Genomic DNA, 13565 nt, shown 5'->3' on the forward strand with positions numbered 1-13565 from the left:
AGAGTAAAGCAAGGAAGCAGTCTTTCTTCTCTTCTGCTCAGACCATACATTGAGGAAGCAGTGAAGGAAATAAAAGAAAAGTTCAGAAATGGGATGAACATTCAGGGTGAATAAATATGACTGATAATTTTCTATGAACTTGTTAAGCTATTCTGGGAGAATAACTTGAAGAGGGAAATTTGTACAAAGACCAATTAGAATGTCAAGAAGTATGTTTGTACTAACAGAAATTAATGATGCAGATAATAAGATTAAAATTTCATGGGATGTTGTCAAACAGGAGACAGGGCAGCTAGGCGATGTACAAGATACCATAACAAATAAACTAAACTATGTTGTGACTGATAATTCATGTGTTGTGAGTACTTTTAACAATCGTGTTCCAAATGAAGCTGAAAAAGTATGATTAAATGGTTCAGTTAATGTAGCAAGAGAATGCATTAAAATGTCATTCCACAAAACTTTAAGCATCTAGAAATAATACTAACATCCTTCACTGAAATTAATTATAAATATTCTAAACAACAAAAGCTCATATGGTGTTGATGAAATTTCAGACGAATTCTGAAAAATTGTTCTAACTTAATAAGTAATGCCCTAAGTGATTGTTGAGGGAATCTTTCCAGACAGATTAAAATGTACAATGTTAAACCTCTTTGTATGAAAGGTAACAAGAAGACATAAAGAAGTATCCTCCAATTTCCTTACTGACATCTTTTTCCAAAATATTCGAAAAAGTAATATACTTAAGAGTAGACTCACATTTGAGTAGAAACAATTTACTTAGCATCACAGTTGCTTGAATGAGACTCCTTTTTATACATTCACTCACCAAATATTACAAGCCGTAAGTAATAAAATATCATCAGTTTGTATTTTTTGTGATTGTTCTAAGGTGGTTTGATCGAATAGATCATGTTACACTTTTAGAAAAGTCTTATACAATTGATAACTTTTCATACAACTAGTTGACATCATACTTAACAGAATGCAAAAAGTTGTGCTGAATAACTCAAACAATTCTGAAAGGATAGAAAATTTGAATGAGTGGGGAGAAATCACAAAGGGAGTCAGACAAGGTTCAATTTTGAGTTCACTCCTATTCCTTATAAATGTGAATGACCTTGCACTTTAACACACAAAAACCAAAATTAGTACTTGTCAAAGAAGACGCTATATTATAAAAAATACTACAGGAGAGAAAACAATGGAAAAAAGATTGTTAATGATGTTCTTCAAGGAATTATTAACTGTTCGTCTGAATATGGACTCTCCACAAATTTTGATTTTAAATGTAATAGTGTCATACCAGCAACCTATGTAGTGCAAGTACAGGAGTCAGTAAAGAGGGTATAATGCTCTAAATTCTTGAGTTCACATCTATAGAAACTAAAAGCATGTTACTGAGCTTGTCAAACAATTAAGTTCAGCTGCCTTTGCTCATAGAACACTTGCTAGTCTTTAAAACAAATGGCATTTTGCATATTTCCACTCAACAATGTCTATGGAATAATTTTCTGGGGTAACTCACCACTTTCTAAACAATAGAAACTCCAGGTAGAAATATCAACAATGAAGGAAAAGATGGATTGCTAGGTACCATAAAAATGACTTGTTAAGTTGCAGCCAGGCACAGTTAAAAGACACTTACACATAGCTTTCGGCCATAGCCTTCATCAGAAAAAGAGAAACACACACCATTCATACACACAAGCAACTACACCTCTTACAAATGACAGACAACTCCAGCAGCTGGGGTCAGAATGCAACTGTCACAAATGGGATAGAAGCAGCAGTCTGGACTGGGTGTGGAAGGAGTAATAGTGTATCGGTGGGGACAGAGAGGAACACTGTCTGGCGAAGTGTGCAGGGACTAGAATGCCAACAGGGGCAGCATAAAGTTATGGGGCAGAGATGTGGGGAAAAAAGGAGAGGAGCAGGGAAAGATGGGCAGGTGCATTGGCAGAGGGCAGCGAACAAAGAGGGTGGGAGACAAGAAAGGGGAGGAGATAATATGAAAGAGAAGATGGAAACTGTCAGGTGAAGGATGCAGGGACAGTATGTTACCTTAGGTTGAGGCCACGATAACTATGGGAACAGGCAATGTGTTATAAGCATAACTCACATCTGCACAGTTCAGAAAAGCTGGTGGCAGAGGGGAGGATCCAGATGGCTCTGGCAGTGAAGCAGCCACTGAATCAAGTGTGCTAGTTCAGCTGCACACTGTGCCACACGTTGGTCTACTTTGCTCTTGGCCACAGTTTGGCAGTGCCTATTCATCCTGGTGGACAGCTAGTTGGTAGTGCTATATCTCCCATGGAGAGATGCTGGATAAGAAATAAGACACAAGGGGAAGGAAAAAAAGAAAAAAAAGGATTTATTATGATTCCAGTAGAGAGATTTATGAGGGTTGGAACTTTAACAGTGGCAACTATTTATTTACAGCTTGTAAAAAATAGATATGTGATTCAAAGTTTTACTGACCTTCAAAGTAGTCAGCAGTTTTGTTTATAGCCTGTTGTCAGTGATGTGGAAGTTGTAGAATACTCTTGTGCCAGTTGTGTTGACAGTTTGAGCAGCGCAGTCTATTGTCCGACAAATTTTGTAGTGAAGCCGTGAAGTGTTTCCTTCAGTTTAGAAAACGAGTTGAATACACGAGGGCTTAAGTCAGGGAAGTGCAGTAGTTGGTATAACGCTTCGCAGCCCCATCAGTCAAACAAATCAGTAACTGCTTGCTCTGTACGTGCTTGAGCATTGTCCTGCAAAATGATGGTCTGGTCCTGCAGAAAGTGTCATCACTTTTGTCTCTATGCTGTTCATTTTTGGAACACAACCTACGACCAGCTTAGAGACAAAAGTGAAGACACTTTCTGCAGGACCTGACCATCATTTTGCAGGACAATGCTCAAGCACATACAATGCAAGCAGTTACTGATTTGTTTGACTGATGGGGCTGTGAAGCACTATACCGCCTATTGCACTCCCCTGGCTTAAGCCCTGGTGAGTTCAATTCAATTTCTAAACTGAAGGAAACACTTCATGGCATTCGCTTCAGAACTGCTACAAATTCGTCAGGCAATAGACTGCACCACTTGAACTGTCATCACAAGTGGCACAAGAGTATCCTACAACTTCCACATCGCTGACAACAGGTTATACACAATGCTGGTGACTACTTTGAAGGTCAGTAAAACTTTGAAACATATCTATTTTGTACAAGCTGTAAATGAATAGTTGCCACTACTATAGTGCCAATCCTTGTAATAGCAAAGGAAAATTCTTCTCAATAAAAAATAATACAGCTTCTCATCCACAAACAGGCGTATGAATGGAACACACAGTGAATAAACGTAGTGGGCTGTGAAGACTGTACCACTGATAACCCTTATAATGGAGGTCGAGTGTTTGGCTTAGTTGGCTGACAGGTACAACTTGGGATATCAGTGAAAAGTCATATGCCCTGCTGCGGTGGCTTGCGACTGGACTCTGACTGATGGGCTGCTGAGAGCCGGTGCATGAATTGGCTCAGATGGAGCTAACTGCCAACATGTTGGCTTGCACCAACCAATACAGCCGGGGCATGGAGGAATTTTTGCTGATCCAGTTCTGAACAAGTGACATGGTGGAGGAAATAGCTCCCTGCCACCTTTTGTGGCAGTTGTCCTGCCATCTGTCTTCCTTAATGTGATCAAGGCAGCCTAGGGAGGCTTATACATTATGCAAACACGTGAGGCTTCAGTATTTGAGGGGTTGCTGATTCCTTTAGGCAAATGGCAGATACTTAGCAGGTAGTCATACAAATATAAAAGTTCTGCAATGATTGTAGCAGAACTGGTAAATGACAAGGCTGCTTCCACAGGTGGCCCAGCCCCTGACAGGCTGGGATAAACTTGTGACAAAACTGGAATAGAATGTGTTGGGTGGGTGGATGGATTGGGCAGGTCTTGCATGGGGATCTCCTCTTTGTGGCAAGGGGTTGGGGTTGGGAGTGGCATAGTTATGGACAAGGATGTTGTGGAGGTTGGGTGGGTGATGGAACATCAGTTTAGGAGAGAGTGGGAAGGATCTTGGGTAGGATGTCTCTCATTTCAGGTCATGATGATAGGTAATCAAAGTCCTGGTAGAGAATGTTGTTCAGTTATTCTATAGCAGGATGTTACTGTGTGACGAAGGGTGCACTCTTTGTGGCTGGTTCTTGGAGGTAGTGGGAGGATTGGGGGTGTGAGGGGAAATAGCATGAGATATCTGTTTGCAGACTAGGTCTGAGGGACAGTGCCTGTCTGTGAAGGACTTCGTGAGACCCTCAGCATACTGGGCAAGAGAGTTCTTGTCACTGCAGATATGCCATCCCCAGGTGGCCAGGCTGTATGGGAAGGATTTTTTGGTGTGAAAGGGATGACAGATATCGAAATGCACATACTGTTGGTGGGTAGTGGGTTTAATATGGACAGAGGTGCAGAGTGAGCTATCAGAGAGGAGGACATCAACATCTGGGAAGGTGGCACACTGGATCACCAATGAACCTGAACCACAATAGGAATTAGGATAAAGTTAGTAAGTGTATGAGGAATGAGGTAGCAGGTTTGGAGTCTGAAGGATGTTGGGAAAGGTAGTGCTCAATAGGGGTAAGAACATGGGCATGAGGTATGTTGGTGTGTAACAAAGTGGCATCAACAGTGACAAGCAGGGATCCAGCAGGTAAAGGGGTGGGGTTGGTGGAGAGTCAGTGAAGGAAGTGGTTGGTATATTTGACATGAGAGACCACATTACGGGCAATTGGTTGGAGTGTTGGTCAACGACAGCCGAAATTCTTTCAGTGAGGGCAATAACCAGACATAATGGGGTGTCCAGGATTGTTTGATTTGGGGATTTTGGGCAGCACGTAGAAAGTGGGTGTGTGGGATGTCATAGGGGTGAGGACGGAAATGGTTTCGGGGGAGAAGTTCTGGGAAGGGCCCAAGGCTTTAAGCAGGGATGGAAGTTGTGTTGGACTTCTGGGATAGGACCACACACTGGCAGAGTTTATAGTTGGAGTAGTCAGATAATTGGTGAAGCCTACTGCCAGGTGGCCACTGTGATTCATAACAACAGTTGTGAAACCTCTGTCTACAAGTAAGATGCCACACAACCTCCTGCCGCTGTGCCTGTTGGCATTCTAGTCCCAGCACACGTTGCCAGACAGCATTCCTCCCCACCACCTGTATACTACTATACCTTCCCTTCCCCGCCACTTCCAGACTGCTGCTTCCATCACATGTGATAGTTGCATTCTGGCCTGAGCTGCCAGAATTGGCAGTCATGTGTGTGTGAGATGAGCTTGCTAATATGTATGAATGGTGTGCGTTTCTCTTTTGCTGTGAAAGCTGTGGCCGAAAGATTTTTGTGTCTTTTAATTGTGCCTGTCTGCAACTTGTCATATCACCTCTATGGTAAGAAGCTATTTGTCTTTTCCTACATTGCTGATATCACCACTTACTAATAAAGCACTGACTGCACAAAAGAGAGCAATCAATAAGAATAATTCATAGTGTTCACCTGCCACCGTCCTGTAGGAACCTCTACAAGGAATTGAGCATTATAACTGCACTATTACAATACATATACATAGTAATGAAATTAATCATAAATAATACATCACAAGCTGAGGATTTCAACAATGCTAGAAGAAAGAATGATCTTTATCATCCATTATTATAATTTTAATCATTCGCCCGATAACATAAAATGTCTGACAGATAGCAAAGCAAATTTTAAGTCTAACCTAAAATTATTTTTCCTTAGCACCTCATCCTATTACATGGATGAATTTCTGTTCAAAATTGGCACCCTGGAAAAAAGGAAAAGAAGAGAGAACTAGTTTTTAAGAGTACTTGCATGAGAGGGATAAAAAGTATCGTGTTCATTAATGTTAACACTAATCATTTAAATAAAAGAAATTTCTGTATGGAATAATATATAAAATACAGGAAACGCAACTACTCACCAAAAGCTGACAGATGTGTGGCACACAAAAGCACTCAACAGAATACTATATTTATACTAGCTTTCAATCTCTGGCTCTTTCTCTAGCAAATGTACACACAATCACATTCACACACACAACCACATGGACATCCAAATGCTCATACTCACTTGCAGATTGACTGTTGATTATTGAAGGCAGTAGCCTGGGTAGATGGAGGTGGGGAATGATGCACAAGGTGAGGATGGGATAGCGCAGTAGTGTGAGGCAGCCTTTTGATAGTTGAATCAGCAACTGCACAACAAGATGAAAGGAGTTCAGAAGGTAGAGCATACAACAGGTACATAGAGGAAGGGGAGGAAAGGAGATAAAGAGGGACAGAAGTGAAAAAGGGTGAGAGGTGGAAAAGAGAGTAAGGAGGACAGGAGCTCTCTCCGCCTTTTCAACTCCTCTCCCTTTCTCTCTTCCCTCCCTGTCTTCCTCTTTATCTCCTTTCCTCTTCCTCCCCTCCCTCTTATATGCTCTATTCTCTGCAGTCATTAGTTCATCTGTAGAAAGATCTGTTTCATACTATCTAACTACCTCTCCCTCGCCTAATGCATCCTTTCATGACCTCTCACCATACCCATTTACCCAAGCAGCTGTGTGTGTGTGTGTGTGTGTGTGTGTGTGTGTGTGTGTGTGTGTGAGAGAGAGAGAGAGAGAGAGAGAGAGAGAGAGAGAGAGAGAGAGATAAAAGAATCATTCAAATGATCCATGGAACCTGTAACTTCCTAACTAATTTGTGATACTCTTCTTGGGTTTACACTGGACCTTCAAGTCAAGTTGATACAAAATTCAGATAGTCCACCTGGAGTCATATTCAGATGAAGTGCTGCTGTTGCTGAGATTAAGCAACAGAAGCATCTCGCCTGGAGATATTGCCAAGTGGACTGTCAAAATATTGTGTTGATTTGAAGAATAAGGCTGCAAACCAGACAAGAGTATCATAATTTTTGATGATGACAGTTATATCATTAGTGAAAGTGAGTAAGTATTACAGGACTTTCAGAAGGGAAGGGACAGTCTAGTGAGCACAGAATACGGATTCAGAGTAAACTAAAGAAAGATGAAAGTACTGAGAAGTACAGCAGAAATTCAATTAGTGACAGAATTAATAAAGAAATTGGAGTCCATGAACTAGACAAAGTGAAGGAACTCTGCTGTTTTGGAGGCAAAATAATAAATGACGAATAAAGCAAACAAGACATATGAAGCTAGTTAAAGTAGGCAAAGAGAACAATCTTAGCCTAAAGTCTACTAGTATCAAACACTGGTGTTAATTTGGGAAAGAAATTTCTATTAATGTACAAGGTCAGTTCAAAAAATTGCAGAACATTTGTAATTTCACGCCATTGGTGTATTGGAGTGAAATGCGGTTAGCATCTCTGCACAGTCCTGTGTTTAATACATAATTGCTGTTCGTTAATCATTGTTCAGTGCTTTACTGAGTAGAACGTTATGTCGCACACATTGCAAATTTTGAGATGGCAGAGTTAGAGGAGCAACAAGTCTGCATTGCATTTGGTGTAAAACTCAAGAAAACCTATACAGACACACACCAAATGCTGCAGGAAACCTACAGTGATGAGTACTTAAGCCCTACTCAGTGTTATGAATGGTTCACATGGCTGAAAAACGGCTGGACAGAAGTTAAGCATCTCTCTCATTCAGGACACCCTTCGAAGTCTACTGATGATGCTCACCTCTGGAACATCAATGAAATAGTGTATGCCAATCGAACACTGATTGTCCAAGGTACTACAGAAGAATGTAAAAATTCAGTAGCATTATATTATGAAATCCTGACAGATTTTCGAATGCATCATACTGCCAGCAAGTTTGTCCCATGGCTCATGAGTCAAGACCAGAAAGACCACATCTCACAATCATGGAAAAGCTTTTGGAACATGCACATGAGAATGAGATGTTTCCTAAGAGAATCAGAACTGGTGCTGAGATGTGAGTCTATGGTTATGATGTTGATACCAAGGTACAGTCATCACAGTTGGTCGGGAAAGGTTCATCAAGGCCAAAAAAAAAATCTCGTCAGGTCAGGTCAAATGTCAAAGCCATGCTGCCAATAGTTTCCATGACTCTGAAAGACTAGTTCATCATAAATTCGTACCACAGGCACAAACTATTAATTAAAGGTAATATTGGGACATGTTGTGATGGCTGTGAGAAAATGTGAGAAAGAAACGGTCTGAAATGTGACAGGACAATTCACGGCTCTTGCATCACGATAATGCACACGCATGTTAATCTCTATTGGTGCACGACTACTGCGCAAAAAACAAAATCACTGTGCTGCCTCACCCTCCTTACTCTCCAGACCTGGTCGCTATGGACTTTTTATTATTTCCAAAATTGAAAACTCTGTTGAAAGGACAAAGATTTGCAACAATAGATGAGATAAAAGAAAATTAACAGGAATCATTTCACACGATCCAGCAAGAGGGGTACCACGACCACTTTTGCAAATGGAAATGGCATTGGAAGCAGTGTTTCAATTGTAAAGGAGAGTACTTTGAAGGAGACAATGCACAATAAGTGAAAGGTAAGCACAGAAAAATTTTGTGGACAAAGTTCCGGAATTTTCTGAACAAACCACATACACCTGGAGCACGACATTGTACGTAAGTGAATCATAGACCATTGGAAAACTGGAAACTTCGTGAATAATAGCATTTGAGACATTGTATGACTTGAGAATGCTGAAAATTAACTGGATTGATGAGAAATGAAGGGTTTCTCCACAAATCGAAGACCAAAGGAATATGTGGAACACTAATTATAAGAAAGGACAGTATGATAGCACATGTCTAGAGACATCACACAATAGCTTCCATGATATTAAAGGAAGCCTTAGAGGGAAAAATTGTGAAGAAGTTACCAATGGAGGGAAATTGTATTACACTACTTCAGATCATTCAGAAGATTGATATTTTGTTCCACAACAAATATTGTACCAGTATATAGTTTTCACTATAAAAATAAACTATAAATTTGGCTTCATTTACGGCAATGTATTAATAGTTTTGATACATATAACATGATTTATAATTTCTGAAATTGTTTCAGGTCTATTGCAAAAAGTCTAGGGATGTTAAAAAAGCAAAATAAAGGCCCTGATACAAGATATGTTAATTATTATACAGGGCCAGAAGAGGACATGACAACAATCATTTTGAGTTTATCAGAGAATGGAGGTGGAAATATAACAATGGAAAAAGATGAAACAACAGGATTAGTGATGATATGTATAAATAATCCACAGAAAAGAAATGCTTTTAGTGGTAAGAATGCTGATACTAATGAAATCTTGGATAATTACTCTTAGCACCATTTTGCAGCCCATATTTGTAGCTAAATAAAACCTCAAACACCTATGTTACAATAGTAAAATAAAACCTTCGAGAAAAAAGATAAGACAAAATAATTATCAGCGCAATGAGCAGGACAAGATGATTTATCATGCCTGATAAATTAAGCATTTCTAGGTTATGGGATTTCTCCATTTGGTTAAAAAATGGATATGATAGACAGCAAAAGTGTGTAGACTTCTCAAGCTTAAATAAGAAGGCTAGCCACGGCCCAGAGATTAAAAGCAGGCTAGGTGCTATATTTAAAAAAAAAAAAATCAAGAGCACATCTACCTTGTAACTTTTGCAGCAATTACAAACTATTACCCATAGCTTTTTGAGGAGTGTACGAACTGACATTGGCAATGTAATGAATAGTGTAAGCAGTGTCCTGCACTGCACAAACTGCTTTGCAGGTATGATATCAATTCTAACAACTTGTACTGATGACGCATTTGTGATATACATACGACTAAATCCAAACACACTAAATAGTCCAACTTTAATCTAATTTGCAACAATATTGTACTCTGAAATCAGCTTATGATGTTCTATAGTTCCATTCCAAGACTTAATATGTAAAAGAAAGAACATGTCTTTTTTTTATAATGTTTGACATTTTTCATAGCAGACAGGGACTTCACAATATTGTGGAAAGTAGTAATAAAATGGTGGAGTTAATTTCTTCTAAACCTATTTGAAGTACACTAGCTGAACAAACGTGAACTGTCCTCTAACAATGGCAAACACTTTCAGTTACTAAGTGAGATGCAGGCAAAGTATCTCGATCCTTTATCGTGAAAGGATCATCATCTAAATATGACCTATTTCACATGTTCTCCTTTAGTTTACTTTAAGTTGCACTTGCAATTAGAATGTGATTACTAGAGATTACCTGTTTCATTCTTCTTGCAGGCAAAATGATGGTTGAGCTCCATAATGCAGTTACTGAAATTGAGAAATGGAAAACTGGAAAAGGGCTCATCCTGTATGGTGCAGAAGGGCATTTTTGTTCTGGTGGAGACCTCAGCTTTGCTCGAGAAAATTGTAATCCTCATGCAGGATTTCAGATGGCAACAATTATGACAAATACTCTCCACAGGCTACACAACCTGCCAATCATGACAGTTGCAGTAATAGAAGGAGCAGGTCCGAATCACACAAAAATCAAATATGATATTGAATTATTTCAGAATAACTTTTGCACTTCTAATTAAAATTGCAGGTATTCTGTGATATATTTAGTAAATATGAAAAAAAGTATCATAATTATTACACCCACAAAGCTGCTGCTTTATGACTGGTAACTTACACTAAAAAATGAGGTAATTGGAGATATCCTAATGGCTTATTTTCTCCTCACACCTTTGCTGATACATATGCGTTATTTTCGGGCCTTAAAATGGAGTCATCACATTTAATGAGCTTACTCTGCACAGCTTTGGCAGCGATTTCCATAGTTTAATGGCAACAGTCCCAAGTACAACAATATATTGTATTTTGATGTCTTATATATGGTGAATTTGGGTGAGATACAAGCCAAATGTCTGCACTCGGCTAAATATGAGTCAAGAATCAATTAGAAACAATATAGGTGATTGTTAAACTGTTAACCATGAATCTGTGGTGCATATGTTCCCCCTGGCCTGTCCCCTAAAAAGAAGCCTTGAAGCAAGTTACATACCGGTACATGTAACACAGCCCAACACTATTTTCACCTCTGTACAAAATGAAATTCTTTTCACGTTACAAAAATGATATTTTGTCTGTGAAATATACACAAATTTCATTATTTTCAGAAACATTATAATTACAGAAACATCATAATCTTTCATTTCAGATTTGCAGATGAAGCTGCAATGCAATAATTTTGAATGTAAAGATTGCTTATGTGCAAATATATTAAAAAACAACCTTCAGCAAATAGTTCAGTTGTATTTTGCCTCACTAATGGCACACTAGATACCCTCAGCTGCACACCATACTGTGGTTTGCAGAGTAAATATGTAGACGTAAGAAAGTTGAATATTTACAGAACCAACCAGATTAATACTTATCCGGACATTAACTTTCTAGGTGCCTTGGGTGGAGGTGCAGAACTAGCAGCAGCCTGTGACTTTCGTCTTGCAAGTACAAGTGCAGCTGGAATAGGATTTGTTCATGGCCGCATGGGAATTATTCCAGCCTGGGGTGGAGTTACATGGCTTGCAGATGTTGTAGGGTGTCACAAGGCCCTTGACTTAATCTCGTCTTCACAAATAGTGACTCCATCTAAAGGCATACAGACTGGAATCATAGATGCCATTATCAGTGATGATAATCCGCTAGATGATGCAAGAGAATGGTTAAAGGCACGAACACGAAGTGATCCTGAAGTTATTCATGCAATGAAGGCAGCAATCAGAAATGTTAGAGAGTTGGCATACAAAACTTCACTTCCAGTTGAAAGAAGAATTTTTGCTCCATTGTGGGGAGGACCAGCAAATAAGCTTGCTCTCCAAAGAAATGTGAAACACAAACTGTAAGATTAAGAACTGCTTCACAGTATTACACTTCGCTACGAAACTATGCAACAGTTTTGATGCTTGTTTTGTTTTTGTGACACCCACGTGTGTATTGCATCCAGATAACTTAAGTTTAAGTATATGAAGGCTTAATGATAGTACCATTAGAAAAGATAACCTAACTAAAAAGTTATTAAGCTTACACTTTTTCTCTCTGTTTTGGTGCCAAAAACTTCCGTACTGTTCTTTGCGCATACTATTTTACACTGTATGAAAATAATATTCTTTAATCTGTTATTTAGTACACTCCCACAATTCATTTTGAAGATATATTACATAAATGTAAAAGGATATTTATCTCATTCTTTATAATTTAACTTTGTTTTCCTCTTTGTTAGAATGGATTGTTATACAACTACATCATTAATATATACTAAACATACTTGTAATTAATACAGGTCACATAACAGATAACAGTTTTTATTTATTTAGTTTCACAATGGCACTGGCACTTTTTGTTTTGCCTTTTTTTCTTTTTTAAAAAAGGAGCTATTACATAGCACTGATATATTTCAACAAATATTTGCATTCCTTAAAATAATGAGTATTTCAGTTTGTACAATAACAGAACGTCAAGAGAAGGAAAACTACGGTAGCACATACACTGTAAAAACTGAATGGTAATTGGTACAGCAGTCAACACAAGGGTTTGAAACACTATGGCATAAGTAATCCTTGGTCTTGAGGTTCTTCAGTTCTATTCAATAATGCTACAGAAAGTCTAATTTGTCTAAGCTTTCAGGTTTTGCATGAAAATAAGAACAATGTCAAACACATCAGTAAGACACTTAACTGTGCACTATGAATCTGATTAAAGCAAAAAGTGTTTTTTGTACTATGACTCACTGCAAGAACTCAGCTGTACCAAAGAACCTCGAGACCAAGTATCAACATAGTTAAATGCAACACCTTACAGGATATGACTTGGGTGCAACACTTACACTTTTACTCTTAAATCAAATGACTAGTGAAATCCTTGTAAGAACTTTCTAGTGGGTAGTCGGAAATCACCGATACGTAGATTTTAAAATTCACTTAATGCTGAATATGAAGCAAGAGGAAGAGATGGTAAATTTTAGTTTATAGGTGTAAAATTTTTTGGAAAGAAAGCTGTTTCTATTTTAAGCTCTTTAAATCACACCACTGCAAATAGCATGGGAAGAAATAGGATCTTAAAAGCATATTATAGATCTTCCTAGTAATATGATACTGAATTAAAGTCCTGTTGTGTGTTGATAAATAAATGAGGTGAAGCCCAGGGATGGGGGATGTATCTGACATAAGCAATGATAAGATAAAGCTTACAGTGTGTAGGATATCATTATTGTATACCAAAGAAGCACATTGTTTTCTTTTTGTAATAAAGGACAGTATTCATCCGAAAAATATGGAATAAATTTCCACTCTCTTATTTTCAAACAGGGCATTATCTTTAGGAAATATAAAGAAACCAATTCATTTATAAAGTCTTTAATAGTTATATATATAAATATATATATGTATATATTTATAACATGGTCATTTCATTTCTTTTTTACATTACATGTATTATTGGACTGACTAGTTTCAATTCAGTGTTGCATTATGAACAAGCAGACTGTTAAAATTTATAAATATTATGGGTAAATTATTCTA

The 13565-nt window shown here is 38.3% G+C and overlaps 1 protein-coding gene across 1 annotated transcript in view; it reads left to right on the top strand.

The window, feature by feature from the left end:
- The window catches only part of LOC126278196 (ethylmalonyl-CoA decarboxylase-like), a 56241-nt gene extending 44023 nt beyond the window's left edge, over nt 1-12218 (top strand). Inside the window, exons 2-4 of the mRNA XM_049978112.1 lie at nt 9086-9300; nt 10282-10515; nt 11443-12218. Coding sequence (XP_049834069.1) covers nt 9086-9300; nt 10282-10515; nt 11443-11891 — 898 coding nt within the window. The 3' untranslated portion in view covers nt 11892-12218. The remainder of the gene's footprint in view (nt 1-9085; nt 9301-10281; nt 10516-11442) is intronic.
- Nucleotides 12219-13565: the final 1347 nt, after the last annotated feature.

The sequence above is a fragment of the Schistocerca gregaria genome, chromosome 6 (genome assembly GCF_023897955.1).
Source record: "Schistocerca gregaria isolate iqSchGreg1 chromosome 6, iqSchGreg1.2, whole genome shotgun sequence".
In the NCBI taxonomy this organism is placed as follows: Eukaryota; Metazoa; Arthropoda; class Insecta; order Orthoptera; family Acrididae; genus Schistocerca; species Schistocerca gregaria.